The sequence below is a fragment of the Rhinolophus sinicus genome, linkage group LG13 (assembly GCF_036562045.2).
Source record: "Rhinolophus sinicus isolate RSC01 linkage group LG13, ASM3656204v1, whole genome shotgun sequence".
Classification (NCBI taxonomy): Eukaryota; Metazoa; Chordata; class Mammalia; order Chiroptera; family Rhinolophidae; genus Rhinolophus; species Rhinolophus sinicus.
Genome location: NC_133762.1, coordinates 50,925,495 through 50,944,321, shown reverse-complemented (window position 1 = coordinate 50,944,321; position 18,827 = coordinate 50,925,495). Strand labels below are relative to the sequence as shown.

Below are 18,827 nucleotides of genomic sequence, written 5' to 3'. Positions count from 1 at the left end.
TCTCAGCCTCTCTTATGATTAAATGTGGCCATGTGACTGAGATCTAGCCTGAGATATGTGAGTTGAAGTCAGATGCACCATTTCCAGACCTAGCTCATAAAAACCTCTGATGCTATCATGCCCTTTCCCCTCCCCCCTAAGGTTCTCCAGGGAAACCTTAGAAGCAACGTGTTAAAGAAAGCATAGGCTCCAACATCTCTATCTCAGAAGAACTATGTGAAAACTGAATGTCTCCATGCATGTGTGTGTGTGTGCGCGCACACACACACACACACACACTCATATCCCCCAACCCAACCTTCACTACCACTTCTCCTCCACCAACACCAATTATGAACACCCACTCTGGACTGTTAGATAAACTACTATCTGATTAAGCCAATGAACTCAAGGGTTAATTTGTTAAAGCAGCTGCTGCAGCCAAACTAACACAGTTGGTTTTCACATATGAAATTATACAGTTCAAGCAGAATGGTGGACCAGGTAGGTCCAAGCTCTCATTTGCCAACAGAAACATCAAAAACAATATGCAAGAACTATCTGTATCAACTTTTTGAAATTCTGGAAAACAGTCAAAGGTCTGCAGAAATCAAGCAAACACCCAATCAAGAAAAAAACCCATCTTCAAAACAATAGGCAACTGTTGTAGCATCTTTATTCATCCTTGCCCCACCTCCTTCCCACTACAGTCTTGAAGTGGCAGCAATCTGGTTCTTAGTCCTTCCTATGCACCAGAAGGAGCAGAACAAACCTTTTTGCAAATTACTGTGTAAGTCTGTTCTAACCTATCTGGGGATACCTGAAAAACTGATGCAAGGCATTTATCTCTATTTCACCTAACTAAAAACTAAGGTAGAAGATTAGCAGGCACACTCATAAAAGTTGTTAGGCAATTACAGACTCAATTATAGACTGAGGCAAGATTAGGGGTGGATATACAATAGACCATGTAATATCCAGAGAAGATGGGGTGAGATTCTTTGGAAAATAAGAACATTCAAAAGCAGCCACGTATATAGGGGAATTCCGAAAGTCGTGTGCCTGTCCAGACAGAATACCTATGAGTACTCAGAACACATCTGAGGAGACCTTAGCTTGCACCTCAAGATGATCCTTCAATTCAGAGGAAGGCTAGCTAAGCACTGACGGAGTGTCCAAGCATAGAGCTAATCTGCAAAAATCTGGGAGACTTCTTAAGGAAATACCTGTAAAACAAAAAACTGAGCTGAACACCAGCAAAAGGAAGAGAGATTTTATTTATCACACATGACAAGGATGAGTCTACGCAAAAATAATTTGGAATAGTCTCAAAATAAAAGAATTACTACAGCCTTCAACAATTTTAAGACTTTGTAAGCGGGCATTTTCCCGCCAAATCGCATTGTAATGCGGGGCTTTTTTGACATTTTCTCGCCAAAATTAGACTTTCCGTAAAATATTCATATCTTTCGATCTATTTGATATTTTTCTATGAAACTTTCAGTGTTTTAGTGTAAAAAGAGGTCTCTATTTATTTACTTTGCAAAATTTTTGCCGGTTCCAACTAGAGGCGATATGACGAGTTTACTCGTTTCCCGCAAAAAATGTGTTAAAAACAGAAGAAGAGGGAGAATTTTATTTCCAGAGTTACCACATTACAACAATCAAATGCCCACTTTTCAACAAAATATCAAAAGGCATACAACAAAATAAAAAAACAGCCCATTCAAACAAAATTGACAGTAATAATCTCACAAGAAGCCCAGACATTTCAGACTTACTAGACAATAACCTTTAGACAACCACCTTCAAAAGAAAATCAAGAAAAAGATGCGTGAACATAATGAGAAGATCAACGTAGAAAGAAATTATAAAAGAATAAAACAGACATTCTAGAGTTAAAAAGCTCTATATAACTGAGAATGAAAACTTCACTTGAGGGGTTCAACAGAATAAGCAGCCAAAATAAAGAATCAGCAATCTTGAAGATAAGAGAATTGAAATATCAAGTCTGAAGAACATAAAGAAAAAAGAATAAAGTGAACAGAGCATAAGGAATTTGAGGGACGCCATCAAGTAAACTAACATATGCCTTATAAAAGTCTCAGGAGAGAAAAAGGCAGAAAGATAATTTGAAGAAATAATGGACAAAAATGCCCAAATTTAATGAAGGACATCAATCTACAAATCAAAAAAGCTCAACAAGACTCCAAGTCATATAAATTCAGAAACTCAGACCAAGACACAATATAATCAAACAGTCGAAGGACTAAGACAAAGAGAATCTTCAAAGCAGCAAGAAAGAAGTGACTTATCATGTACAAGGGATCCCTAATAAGATTATCAGCTGATTTCTCATCAAAAACATTGGAAACCAGAAGGGAAAGAAATGGGATGATATGTTTAAAGGGCTAAAGGAAAAAAACTGTCAGCTGAGAATTCTATATTCAGCAAAACTGTCCTTCCAGAATGAGGGAGAAATAAACACCTTCACAGATAAACAAAAGGCTTACCAGAGTTCATTACCATTAGACCTAAGAAGTGCTAACAGGAGTCTTTCAGGTTGAAATGAAAGAATGCTAGATAGTAACTTGAAGCCATATGAAGAAATAAAGATCCTATAAAGATAAATAAATGGGCAAATATGAAAGCCAGTATTATTGTAATTTTGGTTTGTAAACTCCACTTTCTATTTTCATTATGAGATTTAAAAGACAAACGCATAAAAAAATCTTTGTGACTGGGCACACAATATATTAACCTGCAATTTGTTACATCAGTAGCAGAATGTGAGCAGGAGGATGCCACTAACAAAAAAATCAACTAAACATAAAAGAAGGCAGTAATGGATGAAATGAGGGACAAAAATGTTTTAAGACATACAGAAAACAAATAGCAAAATGGCAGAGGTAAATTCTTACTTATCTGTAATTACTTGAAAAATAAATGGTTAAATTCTCCAATCAAAACACAGAGATTGGCAGAATGGGAAGAAAAAAAATCTAACTATATACTATCCACAAGCAACTCACTAAAGATGTAAATAGTTTAAAAGTAAAAAGATATTCCATGCAAACAGTAACCAAAAGAGAGCTAATGTTAGACAAAATAGACTTTAAGTCAAAAAATGTTACAAGAGATAAAGGATATTATATATTAAAGGTCAATTCATCAAGATGATATAAACAATTAAGACTGTATAAGCACTAAACAGACCCCCAAATTATATGAAGCAATATTAAAGGGAGAAATATAATTCTACAGTAAAAGAGATTTAAATATCCCACTTTCAATAATGGATAAAAACGGAGATGGGGCAGCTGGTTAGTAGCTCAGTTGGTTAGAGCACCGTGCTCTTAACAATAAGGTTGCTGGTTTAATCCCTACATGGCCACTGTGAGCTGCGCCCTCCACATCTAAATTAAAACAACTACATGACTTGGAGCTGATGAGTCCTGGAAAAACACACTTAAAAAATAAATAGAAGTCTTAAAAAAAAAAAAAAAAAAATCTGGCTGGCCCAGTGGCTCAGGCAGCTAGAGCTCCATGCTCCTAACTCTGAAGGCTGCCGGTTCGATTCCCACATGGGCCAGTGAGCTCTCAACCACAAGGTTGTCGGTTCAATTCCTCGAGTCCCACAAGGGATGGTGGGCTGCGCCCCCTGCAACTAAGATTGAACACGGCACCTTGAGCTGAGCTGCCTCCCAGATGGCTCAGTTGTTGGTTGGAGCCTGGGCTCTCAACCACAAGGTTGCCAGTTCAATTCCTTGAGACTTGCAAGGGATGGTGGGCAGCAACCCCTGCAACTAAGATTGAACACGGCACCTTGAGCTAAGCTGCCGCTGAACTCCCGGATGGCTCAGTTGGTTGGAGTGCTTCCTCTCAAACACAAGGTTGCCAGTTCGACTCCCACAAGGGATGGTGCGCTGCGCCCCATGCAACTAACAACAGCAACTGGACGTGGAGCTGAGCTGCGCCCTCCACAACTAAGACTGAAAGGGCAACAACTTGACTTGGAAAAAAAGAAAGTCCTGGAAGTACACACTGTTCCCCCAATAAAGTCCTATTCCATTCTCCAATAAAATCTTAAAAAAAAGAAAAAAACCAAGACAGAAGATCAGTAAGAAAATAGAGGACTTAAAGAACACTATAAATCAAATAGACCTAACAGATATATAGAGAACACTGTACCCAACAATAACATTTTTCTCAAATGCACATGGAACATTAACCAGGATGCTATGCCACAAAACAAGTGTCAATAAATTTAAAAACACTGAAATCATACAAAGACTCTTTTCTAATCATAATGAAACGACACTAGAAATCAGTAACAGACAATTAGAATATTAACAAATACGTACAAATTAAACAACACATTCTTGAACAAACAATGGGCAAAAAAATACAAAAACAGAAAATACAGAGACAAATAAAAACACAAAAAAATCAAAATTTAAGGCATGCAGCAAAAACAGTGTCAAGAGGAAAATATACAGCTATAAAGATATATACTTAAATAGATCCTAAAACTGAGGACTGGCTTTTTGGGAAGATAAACAAAATTGACAAACCTTTAGCTATACTAAGAAAAAAAGAGTGAAGACCAAAATTACTAATAACAGAAATAAAAGTAGGAATACAACTACCTATTTTGTATAATAAAAAGGATTATAAAAGAATACCATGAACAATTATACACCAATAAATTGGATAATCTAGATGACATGGACAAATACCTAGGATCTGAGTAGACCTATAACTAGTTGGTAAAGAGATGGAATCAGTAATCAAAAACCTTCCAACTAAGAAAAAACCCAGGACCAGAAAGTATCATTGGTGAATTGTACCAAACATTCAAAGAATTAAGACTAATCTTTCTCAACTCTTCCAAAAAAGTTGAAGAGGAGGGAACACTTACTAATTCCTTCTACATAACCAGCAATATCCAATACCAAAGCCAGAGAAAGACACTATGGACATACCTCGGGAGATATCGAGGGTTCAGACCACCGCAATAAAGTATCACAATAAAGTTGTAATCTTTTTGCTGGTGGAGGGTCGTGCCTTCAATTTGTAAAAAAACAAAATGCAACATCTGTAAAGCATGATAAAGTGAAGTGCAATAAAACGAGGTATGCCTGTACAACAAAACTACAGACCAATATCCCTTTATGAATAACTATGCAAAAATCCTCAACAAAATACAAACTGAAGTCAACAGGCGCTTAAAAGGAATGTACACCTTTGTATTTGAAAGGAAGAACTAAAATTATCTTTGTTCACAGATGACATGATCATATATGTAGATGATACAAAAATCAACAGACAAAGATCAGTTGTATTTCTATATATTAGCAATGAACAGTCAATAAGGACATTTAAAAAATAATTCCATTTATAATAGCATGAAAAAGAATAAAATACTTAGTAATAAACTTAACCAAGAAGGTGAAAGATTTGTACACTGAAAACTACAAAATATTGCTGTGAGAAATTCTTATTTTTTTCTTTAAAAAAGGAAAAACAGAAAATAAGAATCATTGTGAAGAATGTGGAGGAACCCCTATGCACTGCAGATGGGGAATAAAATTATACAGCCACTGTGGAAAAGTTTTGTGATTCCTCAAATAGTTAAACATAGAATTGCCATACATACGGTCCAGCAATTGCACTCCTAGTATACAGTCAAAAGAAATGAAAACAAAGACTCAAACAGATTTTCACAGCAGCAATATTCACAACAGCCAAAAAATGGAAACAATCCCATCGTCTTTATAGATGAATAAACAAAATGTGGTGGGTGTGTGCGTGTGTGTGTGTCAGTGGAATATTATCCAACCTTAAAAAAGAATGAAATTCTGAAACATGCTACCATATGGATGAACCTAGAAAGCAGTATGCTCAGTGAAATAAGCCAAAGATAAAGGAAAAGTATTGTGTGGTTCTTCTTATATGACATCTAGAACAGGCAAATTTATGGAGACAGAAAATAAAATAGATATTACCAGAAGCTGGGTGAGAGGAGAGAATGGGAAGTTATTATTTAATGGGTACAGAGTTTCTATTTAGGAAAAGAAAAACTTTTGGAAATGAGACTGGTGATGGTTGTACAACATTCTAAATGTACTTAAAGCCACTGAATTGTACACTCTTAATGGTTAAACAGATTTTAAAAACACTTACGGACCAAGTCATGTTACTAGACATTTGAACTAGTTACTTTAAATGAGATAAGCATATGTGTCTAGTAAACTGCCAGGTAAACATTTTTGTCTCTGTCCAGCCACATATCACCTGAATAAGAGGAAGAATTCAGCGACTACAGAGTATATAATATTTTTGTATTATTTGTGAAAGACACAAATTGTCTTTAAAAAAATCCTCCTTGATCAGTTGTAACTGTATTTAGCATGCTTACCAAAACTACTAAAGCAGTCACAGGCAGTTCCTACCTTCTAAAGCAAACAGTGCAAATTCAAGCTGTACATGTACAAGCATACAGAAAAAAATGTATCTTATATTATATACATTGGCTAAGAGGATAAATAAGAGTAGGAGTAGTAAATACAGAGTCATAAGATGTTTCATGCAAGAGGAAGGTGCATTCTGGAATAAGAGCTTTGGAGTTATCCAGGCCCATTGATATCCTCTCTCAATTAATTTTCACCGCAACCTTAGGGAGGAGAAATAAACAGCCCCTGTGTGGTAACTAACATATAAAGAGACAAGATAGGGAGATTACAGGTTCTTTGACTAGGGTATATAATAGCAGAATTGGAATTTGATGCCAGACATGTTTAATCCCAAAACTTTTGCATTCCCAGAGTTAACATGGAGATACATAAATCAAAATAATGGAAGTCATTCCCATTATTATATCTGATGGGTATTTAACATCAAGCCTCAACTTACAAGACCAAAAAAATAAAGCTTTTTATTCAAACAGAATCACGAATACAAGAGAATTATAAAATTTGGAAAATCTCTAACTCTGTTATTTTCATATGGCAAACACAATCTCAAATCTAAATTTGATGACAGAACCCCCTACATGTTGGGGTAGTCTGGATTCTTAGAACACTGAGTATATGTGTACTTGTGTAAGAGTACAATCTCTAGGGAACAACCACCAATCTGAATCCATGGTTTACCCTAGAGACAGACCAAATTAAACCTCAATATTTCCAATCCTCCAAAAGCACATATATCTTCTGTTGTGGCATGTATATATGGCCAGGCATATGAACTTTTGTTGAACTATATTTATTATCTATAATTTGGTACTTGTTTCATCAGTAATCCTCTGATATTATGCAAAAGAATGTACAATAGTCTATAAAGTATTCTTTCAAAAAAACATAAACCCAAGTCTGATCAAGCCTCTGAATTTAACTACCAGCTCATAAGAACCATAGGTGATAGAGGAATGTGTTAAATGACACCCCAGAGAGACAGTCAGCAAAATGTGAACTACTCAGTAAGACAATTATCTACTTTATGCATAAAGTAAAATTACAAAATGGGGAAAAGGGCAGAGAAAAAAACTACAGATTAAAAGAGACTTAGATAATATAACAATTAAAAACAATATGTGGACCTTGTTTAGATCTTGACTCAAGCAAACCAACTGTACAAAAAAGGAAAACCTTTTATGACAATATGGGAAATGTGAATCCTAACTGGATATTTAATTGTATTAAAAAATTGTTAATTTGTGTTTGATGATAGTATTATGGTTACATTAAAACAACATATGCTGTTTTAAAGATACATACATATGCATATTTACATATACTTACATATAAAATTGATATGATATACAGGAATTGCTTCAAAATAGTCTGGGAGAAAGGTGCAGGGAGCTCTGGTATAGATAAAATAAAATTGGCCATGTATTGACTGTTGAAATTGAGTAATAGGTGCATAAAGGTTCATCATACTCTCTATTTTTATATGTTTCTAAATGTTCAGCTTTAAGTTTGAAAAAAAAATTTTTTAAAAGAACTGTCCTGTGTAGACTGTTAATCTCCGAGGCATTCTTATTTAATATACTGATTGAGCCCACCTACATAAGGCACAATTCCAGGTACTAGAGACAGTATAATAAGAGAGATAAGCATTTTTAAATTCTACAACAGAGCAACTAACAAATGAAACATAATTATTACATAATTATTAATACAGAGGAAGAAGTAAGTAGAAGCATATAATTCTAGAGATTTACTAATAGTATTTGATAAATATGAATATGAATAAGCAAATGGATTTTTTTCTTGGTAATCATCTACCATTTTTTTCCACTTCTGATCCACAGCTTTCCAATACTACCAAAGTAGTAAATCAAAGTAAAAATATTATCTACTGGCTTCCTCCTTTCTATAGAAACACTGATTTTATATTCTTTGGCAATTGTTGGTTTCCTTTTGTTAGGTCAATTTAAAATCAAAATTATGACAAATACATTCGGCCACTCCCCTCTTAAACTTTCTACTACATTTATAAAAAGAAGAATTTAATTAAAGTAAAAGAAAACTGAGAAAAGTAAGAAAAATATTTAAAAACAATAGCTTGAGAATTTTCCATGTAATCATGGATATCAAGATCAATGACATTCTATGAAAACAAAGATAATAATAAAAATAAATTATTAACGGTATATTGTGCTAGTCCAATTAATACTGTTCATTTCCTACAAATCAGAAACTATGTGACAAAGAATTACAAATTATCTTTTCTTAGAACTTAATTTGAAATCTCATACTTAAAAAATTAAAACTATTATAAATATCAATACTTATATATACATTTATAAGCAGTTCATAAGCTTAAACATTTCAAAATAAAATATACAAATATATATTTATTTACAGTTGTCCTTTATGATTTTTTAATTTTTATTTTTAAAAGACCTTTCAAACTGCTAAAACACTAAAACTCTCTTGACCAGTATATTATTGTAACTAATCCTGGATGAGTAACATTGGAAGAAAATACTTATGAAAGATATATTATGCCAAAAAATTAACAGTTATTATTTGTAGAATGAGCCATTCTGTTTCATGAAAAAAGAAGCCTGTACCCAATTTCTAGATCACAACAGAGAGGAGCAAGTAACACCAGTAGAAAAGAATAAAACATTAACAGAAATACAATTTTGATCACATCACCTAGTTCCTCATGAAGACCTTTCACATTCAAAAAGCAAGAAGGAAAAACTGAAATACACAGAGCAGTTGTAAACCACTTATAAAGCTCATTTTGGGAGACAGGATTAAATACATAGGATCTTGATAGGGAATAACAATGTCAGATGTTATACAATGTTATCTTTTCTGATTGGGGGGACACATTTTGGTGTGTAGTATCTACAAAAACATCCAAAATTGAGTTGTCTAACAACCCAGTTCAACTGTACACTGTTAGATGCTGAACGTTCAAGTAGAAGCAGCCAACATAAAGGCCAAGCCTCTACACAGATGTGAGACAACCCAACATTGGGCAATGCAGCCTGGGTATCACTACTGTTGTGTCAATTGTCATGGCAGCGACAGGAATCCACCTCTATCTCAGGAAGCAAATTTTTTTCTAAAAAAGAACATCATATACTGCATCCTTAGAAAACTGACCGGCTAAAACTGCAAGGCTAAAACTGCAACCGAGAAAAAAAGTAAGATGAATGTAGCACTGGAAAAAGAGAATTACTAGCATTAAGAAAAAAAAAAAAAAAAGCTGAAGTAGTCAACACCAGTTTCTTATAAACAAAAGAATTAACTGAAAACCAAATATTAAGGAGCACATGGCCATAGGTCAGACAAGGCCCAGAATTATGTCCTTTTGATCTCTAGCTCTGTATTCTTTTCATTACACAGCACTACCAACTCTTTCAATGATGTCTTAAGTAGACCATTATTAAAATAGCTTGTAGTTATTTTAAACTAAAGTATTTAAAATAACTTTACTGAAGACACAAAGCCAGCAGGTCAGATGTGTATATCCCAATCAGCTTGTCCAATGACCCCATTAGAACATGGGGTAGACCTACTAACCTACTTGCCCAAGGTCACACGTTTCCACCAGACTAAGATCTAAAAGAAGCCACAATTTGTCTTCTTAGATAAAACAAAATTCTGTCTAAAGCCCAGACTCTGAGGTTAATGTGTTCTCTTCACAGATACCAAAGCTTAATCTCACTGCTGTTTCCCACAGATTTTGTCCTAGGAATTTCATGCTAGTCTTCTTGTTCTGGGCGATAGCATACTGTCCAATTCAGACCACAACCTGTGATATCAGCATGTTCCAAGTCCCTTTCATAAAGTTACTCTTCTTTCCCAACTGTTAAGTATCCTAAAAAGCATCCTGTTTCTTCTAAGTTTCACATCCAGACCATTAACACCAATGGCTGTTAATTCAGAGATGAGCATATCAAACATACATTAAATCTATTATGTTGTTTAGAATTTTTTCCATGAAACTTTGTAATACTTAAATTTTCATTTATATTTTAACACATATATTTTCCCTCAAATAATCTAGACTCTCATCAAATCATAAAGACATCGAGAGAAAGTAAATTTGTCATATAAATACTTTATATGTAGGCATAATACCACACTACACAAAACATATACTTTTCTCTAAAATTATTTGGTGAAATATTATTTGGTTTTTCTCTATTCTTCCTTATACACTGTCTTTCAACAGTATCCAATCCTTAAACATGAAGAAACCTTATGTAAATAAACTTAATCAAAACAAACTCAAAGGGCCACACCACCAAAACAGCAATACCTAATATCATTTGCTCCAAGAACTACTGCAAAAGTTTTTAAAAAGTACCTATAAAGAGTACCATAATATAAATGTGGAATATTTCAGAACACAACTTATGTTAATAGTAGTTTCTAAGTTTAAATAATTCAATAAATTGCTAAAAACAAATAACCAAGCAATTATTTCAAATACTAAAACTGTCACCTCTTTATTGACTGACAGTTATTAATTTTTGTCAAAAATTGTCCCACAGAAGTCATAAAAAATGGCCACAATATCTATCTGAAAAATGTTCTGAGAAACTTACCATCATTTTGGCTCTTGCCCTTCACCTCCTCCTTCCATGATAGGATGGTGTTCAGGGGAACATAGTCCCTTATGTATTCTTTGCGTCTCTCCTCTAAGGTCATCTTCAGTAAACGTTCTTGCAAAATAAAAGCAGAATCTCCATTTGTATTTAACTTTTAAGTTCAAGAATTATTTTATAATTTAAATATTAACTACGTTAAAGCACACAAAAAATCAGTGTGGGCTTGAGAAACAGCAAAATGCAATTCTAATGACTCTATAAAAGGTGTCAGATTAATGCCATATAAGCAGGGAAGAAAAAAGGAAACTCTTTCAATCAATATCTACTGATAGTCTACTGTGTGTCAGGTGCTATGTTTATACACTGCAAGTACAAAGGAGATCCTTAACCTTGAGAAGTTCACAAGACAAAAGAGGAAATGAATATGACAGCTACATAAATAAAATCCAAAATCCTAAGACACGTATGTACAAATGCTAAGAGCACAAGAAAGGCAGCCAAGATAGTTCCTTAATTTGAAGATGCCATCAACAATAAAAGAGCACTTTCAATTTAATAATACCTTTGTGGAAGTGATTAAACAATACTTTAAATGTACATGTTGATTACAAAATTAAAAATTTTTTGAATGCATCTTAGCATTGATAATAGTTGGTGTCATTTATAAAGAACTGTGTGCCAGGTACTTCAAATGTATAATTTTATTAAAATAATCTTTCCAACAACTCGGCAAATTGATAGTATGAGTTTTACTATTTTATAGAGAGGAAAATAAAGAACATTAAAGTTCAGTAGTCTGTCCAAAGAGAGCCTTCCATTAAAAATCTAGTCAGTTATCTCCATTAATCAGAAACTACAGCATATACCAATAGCCACTGTACTGTACTACCTTTTCAGGAAAAGTTCACCAAAAGATGTGATGTGTATGCTGGCTCCCGAGGATAGGAAGAATTTTGTCATGAAGAGGTAAGAAGGATATTTCATGTCTAATCACCCTGCTGTAAACCTAAAACTAATACAAAATAATATTGAATATCAATTGCAATTGAAAAATTTTTTAAAGGGGAGGAAAAGATGAAGAGGAAATTTACAGGTTAAAACAAGTAAGTGTTGGGGATATAACGTACAACATAGGGAAAATAGTCAATAATATTGCAATAGTGTGGTATGGTATCAGATGGTTGTTGGACTTATCATAGTGATCACTTCTTTAGGTATACAAATGTTGAATAACTGGTGTACACCTGAAACTAATACAGTGTTGTACATTAGCTATATTTCAATAAAAATATTTTTAATAAGTAAGGCTATTTCAGACTAATAAAGCAACGTAAATAAAGATAAGGAAATATGAATAATTTAATGAAGCTGCAAGATATGCTATGAAAAGGAAAGTGGCCACACAAGTGAAAAGTAGCTGGAAACAAGTTAAAACAAAAATGTATAGGAACTTGTATACTAGGATGAGCAGTTTAACCTTCATTCTATAAAGTAGACCACTAATATTCAAAGTTGATTATGCATATCCCAGAAGGTACATAAAGTGATCCACTAGGATACAGCAGAAAAACATGTATGAAATTCTTTCCATATTTTTAATCTAAAAAAATAAGGAATTAAGATTTACTAATATTCAATACATAAATTGACACTGGCAACCTCACTCAATCTGTATGTCAGCTGTCACCAAAGGACGTATTCTCACTCTCCAATTCTCTTTCAGCATATTACAAGGCATTATATAGTTTAGGTGAATGGATTTAAGGACAGTATCTAGTTTTAGGTAATCTAATCCTCACACAATAATCGCTTTTAAAGATTCTTCCACATAAACAAACTGCAGAAAGTATTAATGTAAGCACAAGTGAACAAGTAACAGGGAACCAACATTTCCCCCACTCCTAGAACTGGCTTTTCTTCAGCCACATTAGTAGATAGAAAAAAAAAACGCTATTTTAACTAGATGTGATATAGTCAAATCACAATACTACTACAATACTCAAAGGTCAACACCGTATTGAATTTCAGATGCCTACAGGGCATTCAAGTTGAAATTAAGAATCAGGGACTCAGAAGAGAGGTCTAGCCTAAGAATTTTGGAAATCATAACCTAAACTTACTGTACTATAGCAAGTTCATAGGAAAGGGTAAGGGAGGGAGCATACCTCAAAAAACAACATTTACAGAGTGGACATGAAGAAGGAAAAAATGAAATAAAGCTTAGATGCCACTGGGGGTACAAGGTGAATTAAACCACCAGTGATGTGGAAACCAGCAGAGAAAAGAGTTTTAATAAGTAGAAGAGGAGAAATATTATCAATTGCCACACAAAGATCCAGAAGAACAAAAATTAATAAGCCATTGGTTTTATCAACTGAGTCACCAACAACACGGAGAAGAGAGCAAAATGGTTAACAGAACTGTCTGGGTTCTAATCCCAAATCATGCAAATCTATGTGATCGCAGGTTACTTAAATTCTTTATGTCTCAGTTTCTCTTTTAGGTAGGTTCGTAGGTATTATTCTCAACTTCCGTATAAGGCAACTAAAATAAAGAGATTAAATAACTTACCCAAGGTTCCACAGGTAGTAAGCAGTACAACTAGGTTTCAAACCCAGGAAAATCATGTCCAAAGCTCTTGTCCCTACAGTACACTACCTCATAGGGTTGTTGTGAGAATTAAATGAGATAACCCATGTCAGATACTTAGAATAGTGCTGAACACACAAAAAGAACTCAAATTGTAATTATTTTTATATTAGTACCATCATCATTGTTATTACTGAATGACTTTAGAAATATTAGTTTCATTAGAGTTTAACTGAGATCCAGGAGGCTATGAGAGACGGAGGAAAAGAAAGTGAGAACAGCAACTCCAAGGTGAAATCCTGTGGAAGGAAAACTACTTTAGAGTAGAAGAGATTTGAGAATTGTTATAGGCTGAGGAGAGGGACCTAAAGACACTGAGAAACCTAACATCCCACAAAGTGATCAAAAAATATGATGAATGTTTAAATTTAAAAAAAATTATTACAGGAAGAGACACATTGTCATTAATCCCCCTCAAAGTACTCCCTTCGCTTCGAACAAACTTATCCCATCATTCTTGACACTTTCTGAAGCAGTTCTGGAAATCCTCTTTCATGAGTGTCTTTAGTTGGACTGTCTTGGCTGCCTCGAGGTCCTGAATCCATTCAAAATGTTTACCTTTCATGGTCATTTTGACTTTGGGAAAGAGTCAGAAGTCGCACAGAGCCAGATCTAGTGAATAATGTGGATGAGAACACACCATAATGTTTCTGTTTGACAGAAATTGCAGTACCAGAAACGATGTGTGACACAGAGCCTCTCCGTTGTGATCACAAAATACGGTGAATGCTGCTGCCAAGTGCCATCCAATGGAAAGACAGGGATCCTTAACACGGGAAGCAAGCGTCGAACCTCACATAGTGTGTGACAAGTTTCAACTTGTTCAGCGCAGTCAGTTGGGTGTGAGCTACGGTTCAGAGAAGGTGTATCTTAAAGTGTGCCATAAATCATCCTCCATCACAACAATGTTCCATGTCACACATCACTCCTGGTATATGGCAATTTCCATCAACAACAACAACAACAACAACAAAAAATTACAGTGTGTCCTCATTTACCTTATTCACCGGGTCTGGCGCTGTGCAACTTCTGGCTCTTCCCCAAAGTCAAAAGGATTCAGGACATCAAGGCAGACATGACAGTGCAACTGAAGACACTCATGAAAGAGGACTTCCAGAACTGCTTCAGAAAGTGGCAAGAACGATGGGATAAGTGTGTTCAAAGCAAGCGAGAGTATTTGAGGGGAATTAATAGCAATGTGTCTTTTAGTGCAATATTTTTTTTTATTTAAACATTTACCATATTGTTTGATCACACCCCTGAAAGGGAATAAATAATAGCACAAGATCTCAAAGAATTCAGGAGATGAGATAAATAGCACAAGCAGAGAGGTTAGAAACAAAGAAGAAGAGTGCTTCCTCTGAGATGGAAACAAAGCTGAAATAGCAAAGCACATGTAAAGATACAGACAAATAAAGAATATGGAGGAAGATGTTAGGGCTGTTCATGTTACATGACATGTATTTTCTCCATGAATTAAAAGGCAATGTCATCTGTTCACATAGGAGGATGGGGTCTTGATGGAATAGGAAACTTGAAGTTTGGAATAATCACACCAAGGAGGATAAAAGATGTCTAGCACTTACCAAAGCACTACTTAAAAAGCTCAGATGACTAATATGGAAATATTGAATATCATTGATCATGTTGAAATATATGAAGCAACTACAGTTTTAGTATATGTCAGAAGGTACATATGGAAATGCAACCTGGCCTCTTTCATTCCCTTTATTTAAAAGTTTAAGTGTGGACACTCAAAACAAAACAAGATCAATAATAAGGCATTAAGATAAAACAATGAGATAATTTAAGTTTCAGTACTTGAAATGATAATACACATTAACTGGTTTTGAATTAACGCTCAAAATATTAGATCAATAACATCTATTTAACACATGTGGACTTGAGAACTCCTTAGTTATTTGTTCAAATAATGAAACTTACTGGGGGGACCACATACGTATACTACACAGTTTCTTCGGTATTACACAAAACTTTTCCTTAAAGAATGCTTCACCTTTGCAATGAATCCTTTCTTTGTGAACTAAGCATGCAAGTAGTCAGACCTACTTATTAGATGGTATACTGAGTTAGTTAAAATATGTTTATACGATGCCTTGACATTTCAATGAGGTGGGTTAGCGTTCCTTTAGATTTAAATAACAGCTGTAAAAATACACCATCCTCTCCATTGTAATAAAAGGAAAAAGGTCATTCATCCACCAGTTTATTTAATACTACTGTACTGGAAATCCTTAGCTCCTTGATGAAGATATATATATATGTGTGTGTGTGTGTATATATATATATATATATATATATATATAAAATATTAACTATTCCAAAAATAGACACCTTGATAAGACACTGAGACACATACTAAAGTCTTCAAGTCTCAATAACTTTTTCCTTTAAACATTAAACTTCATGCAAAAATAAGTTAGTTTTGGACAAGAGAAATTCATTTTGTTAAATGCCTTCTTTAATTGTGCATTCACTTCTTTATTTAGAAAATATTAATTTGGTTACATTTTCCCCCAGAATTAGAAGCAAAAGAAGAAAAAGAATTAAGACATTAAATATTCTAAAAATGCCTGTTTGGCATAGTTCAACTTGTAGACATTAAAAAAAGGAACCATCATTGTTACTTTAGGGCATTATCTTTTACAACAGAAAAAAGAGTTCTTTAGTAATCACTAAATGATTCATGTATTGAAAACAATCTCCATGTCTCCCACTATTGTGCCTTATTATCAATAATAGAAAATAAAAATTCAAGACCATCAATAAAAAAGGGCTTGAGTTTTCAATGCTTGCAAGTAAATCTTTGTTGACAGTATGTTGAAACTAAAATAACTCCAACTGCAAAACAAAGCAAAATCATTTTACACTACTTTATATATCAGGCTATTATTCTCAACAGCATTTGAGACACCAGAATTTTTAGTTCTATATATGCCCATAATCATTAAAACATAATTAAATGATATAGAAGCTAATCTTTCAATGTTTTAAACACCATTTTCATTGGTTGTTCAGTTGTTATTTTAAATTTTCCGAGTTACTAATTTTTTTTTATTCTTTTTCATCCCTTTCCTTGTGCATTGTTTGAAGTAGGCCCTATAGAGAGGATTCTTTTTCCACATTCATTCCCTTTCTTGTCCACTGTTTGCCTATGTGTTTACAAAGGCCAGGACTTGCAAGAAAAATCTACAGGTTTTAAGGAGCTAATATTATCAAAGAAATCAACTTTCAATCTAGTCACCCCTTTATTCTTCTATAAAGAAGATGGGAGGGATACTTTGGAGAGATTTCCACCACCTTCACTAGACCTCACTGCATACATAGGTTTAGTGTATCTTAGCAGTAGCCATGCAAGTACTTTTGCTACATTTCTGTAAAACGATAAACAATAAAGAGGTGCAAAAAGAAGAAAAAACTCCAGACTCAAGTTTTACCTTAGAACATTATATATGATGCCAGAGAGAAACAGAGGGAAAGAGAAAAGAAGGTTGGAGAGCACAAATTCTGTCTTATAGAAATCTGTTTCACTGTCAATCCAGCTGATTTGGATGAGCCTTGATATGCACAAAATTCAGGATTCAGACAGTGACATCAGTCTCACAATTCTTACTCTGAACAACTTCAGACTATGAATGGGGATGGAATATTGAGAAACACTGCAGAGAGAAAAAGCCCATTCAGACTTCTCTGAAGGCACCTATCCTCACAGACAAGACGCTCGTTTTAGGTTTCCCTTAGAGTTCCAGGTTTCAAAAGTCACGCTGCGGCACAGAAGTAGAGGACCTAGAGAAGGGGTAAACACTCGAAGGTGGGGACACTGCCAGCTGAGAGAGTAGGGGACCAGACAGAGTCGAAGAATGGAAGAGGGCCGGCGGGGCGCTGAGGCGCAGCAGCAGCTGCAGCGGGCGTGTCCACCAGCGGGCACGTACAGGTCCGTGGGACACCCCGGCCAGGAGTACCAAAGTCCCAACAGGGGTCTGGAGAAGGGGTGGGGGATCTGAGGAAGATATGCTGAGCCCTGGGCATGCCGCGCGCGAGTCCACGCTGCGAGTGAGGCAAAGGCAACCCAGCCTGGGGAGAAGGTGACCGGTCGCGGCGGCCGGCAGAGAGGGGCGTGCGCCCACACGTGAGCGAGCTGCAGGTGCCCGGGGGCGGCGCGTGCACGCCGGTGTGCAGGCGCGTGTGTACACACGACGCCTGAGGGAGGCGGCACTGGCCAGGCTGGCGCGTGGCGGGAGCTCGGGCGGAGGGCGCCGCGGCACACACAACCCCGACCCCCGCCGCCACCCCACTCCCACCCCCCGCACCCCCAGGACTCGACAAGCTGGTTACCTTTCTCCTCTCTCCACACCTTTTTCTTCTTGTTGCTGGGGTACATGTTGCTGTGGGGGTGGCTGGCTTTAAGCTGCAAGTTCCCCAGGCTCACGGGCAAACAGGGTGTGTATGGAGTGGGAGGGGTGGGAGGGGGCACTCGGGAGGGAAAAAGTGAAAGAGGCTCCGCGTCCCGCGCCGCTCGCCGTTCTCCAATTGTCACTTTCCGCTCTCGGCTTTGGCTCCCACCCGCTTCAGCCCTGCGGACGCCGCCACAGCAGCACCTCAGAGCCTGTCAACTAGGTCACGCCTCGCTCTAACCTAACACCCGCGCAGGCCCCGCCTCCCAACCGCTAGCCAGCGCCGCCTCCTATTGGCTGTACCGCCCGCCGCTCTCATGCCCCGACTTCGGCTACAGGGCGCACGCGCATGCGCAGGCTCGAGCCCGACGCCGAGGACGTTGGGGAGCTAGAGGGGGCGGAGCCAGGGCGAGAGGGTGCTGAAAAATGGCCTCGAGACGGGGGCGGGATGAGGAGCGGACGCCTGGGAGGAGCATGAGGATGCTGGCCCTTTCTCTGGCCTCGAGGCCCAGGGAGGACTTGAGGGAGTGGCCTATAGGCCAGGTGCTCCAGGTGACTGAAGAGTAACCTGGGGAACGCTGGCTCAGGGACTGGAAGATATGGACGTGGGAGATGTGAGTCAACATGTGTTGTGCATTCTCACTCTATCTGGCCGGTCCGCACGGATTTCACCACATAATATAACGTTTTTCTTCTTGGTG

The 18,827-nt window shown here is 36.4% G+C and overlaps 1 protein-coding gene across 4 annotated transcripts in view; it reads right to left on the bottom strand.

Moving 5' to 3' along the window:
- Nucleotides 1-18,404, bottom strand: part of MACROD2 (mono-ADP ribosylhydrolase 2) — a 2,106,080-nt gene extending 2,087,676 nt beyond the window's left edge. For 2 of the 4 annotated variants that reach the window (XM_074317442.1, XM_074317444.1), the window contains exons 1-2: nt 18,068-18,403; nt 11,060-11,176 (exon numbers count right to left, since the gene is read on the bottom strand). In XM_074317442.1, the coding sequence (XP_074173543.1) occupies nt 11,060-11,176; nt 18,068-18,113 (163 nt within the window). In that variant the 5' untranslated portion in view covers nt 18,114-18,403. Of the gene's footprint in view, nt 1-11,059; nt 11,177-18,067 lie in introns of all 4 variants that reach the window. The other 2 variants (XM_074317443.1, XM_019752053.2) reach the window with 2 other exon arrangements.
- Between the last annotated feature and the right edge of the window lie 423 nt (nt 18,405-18,827).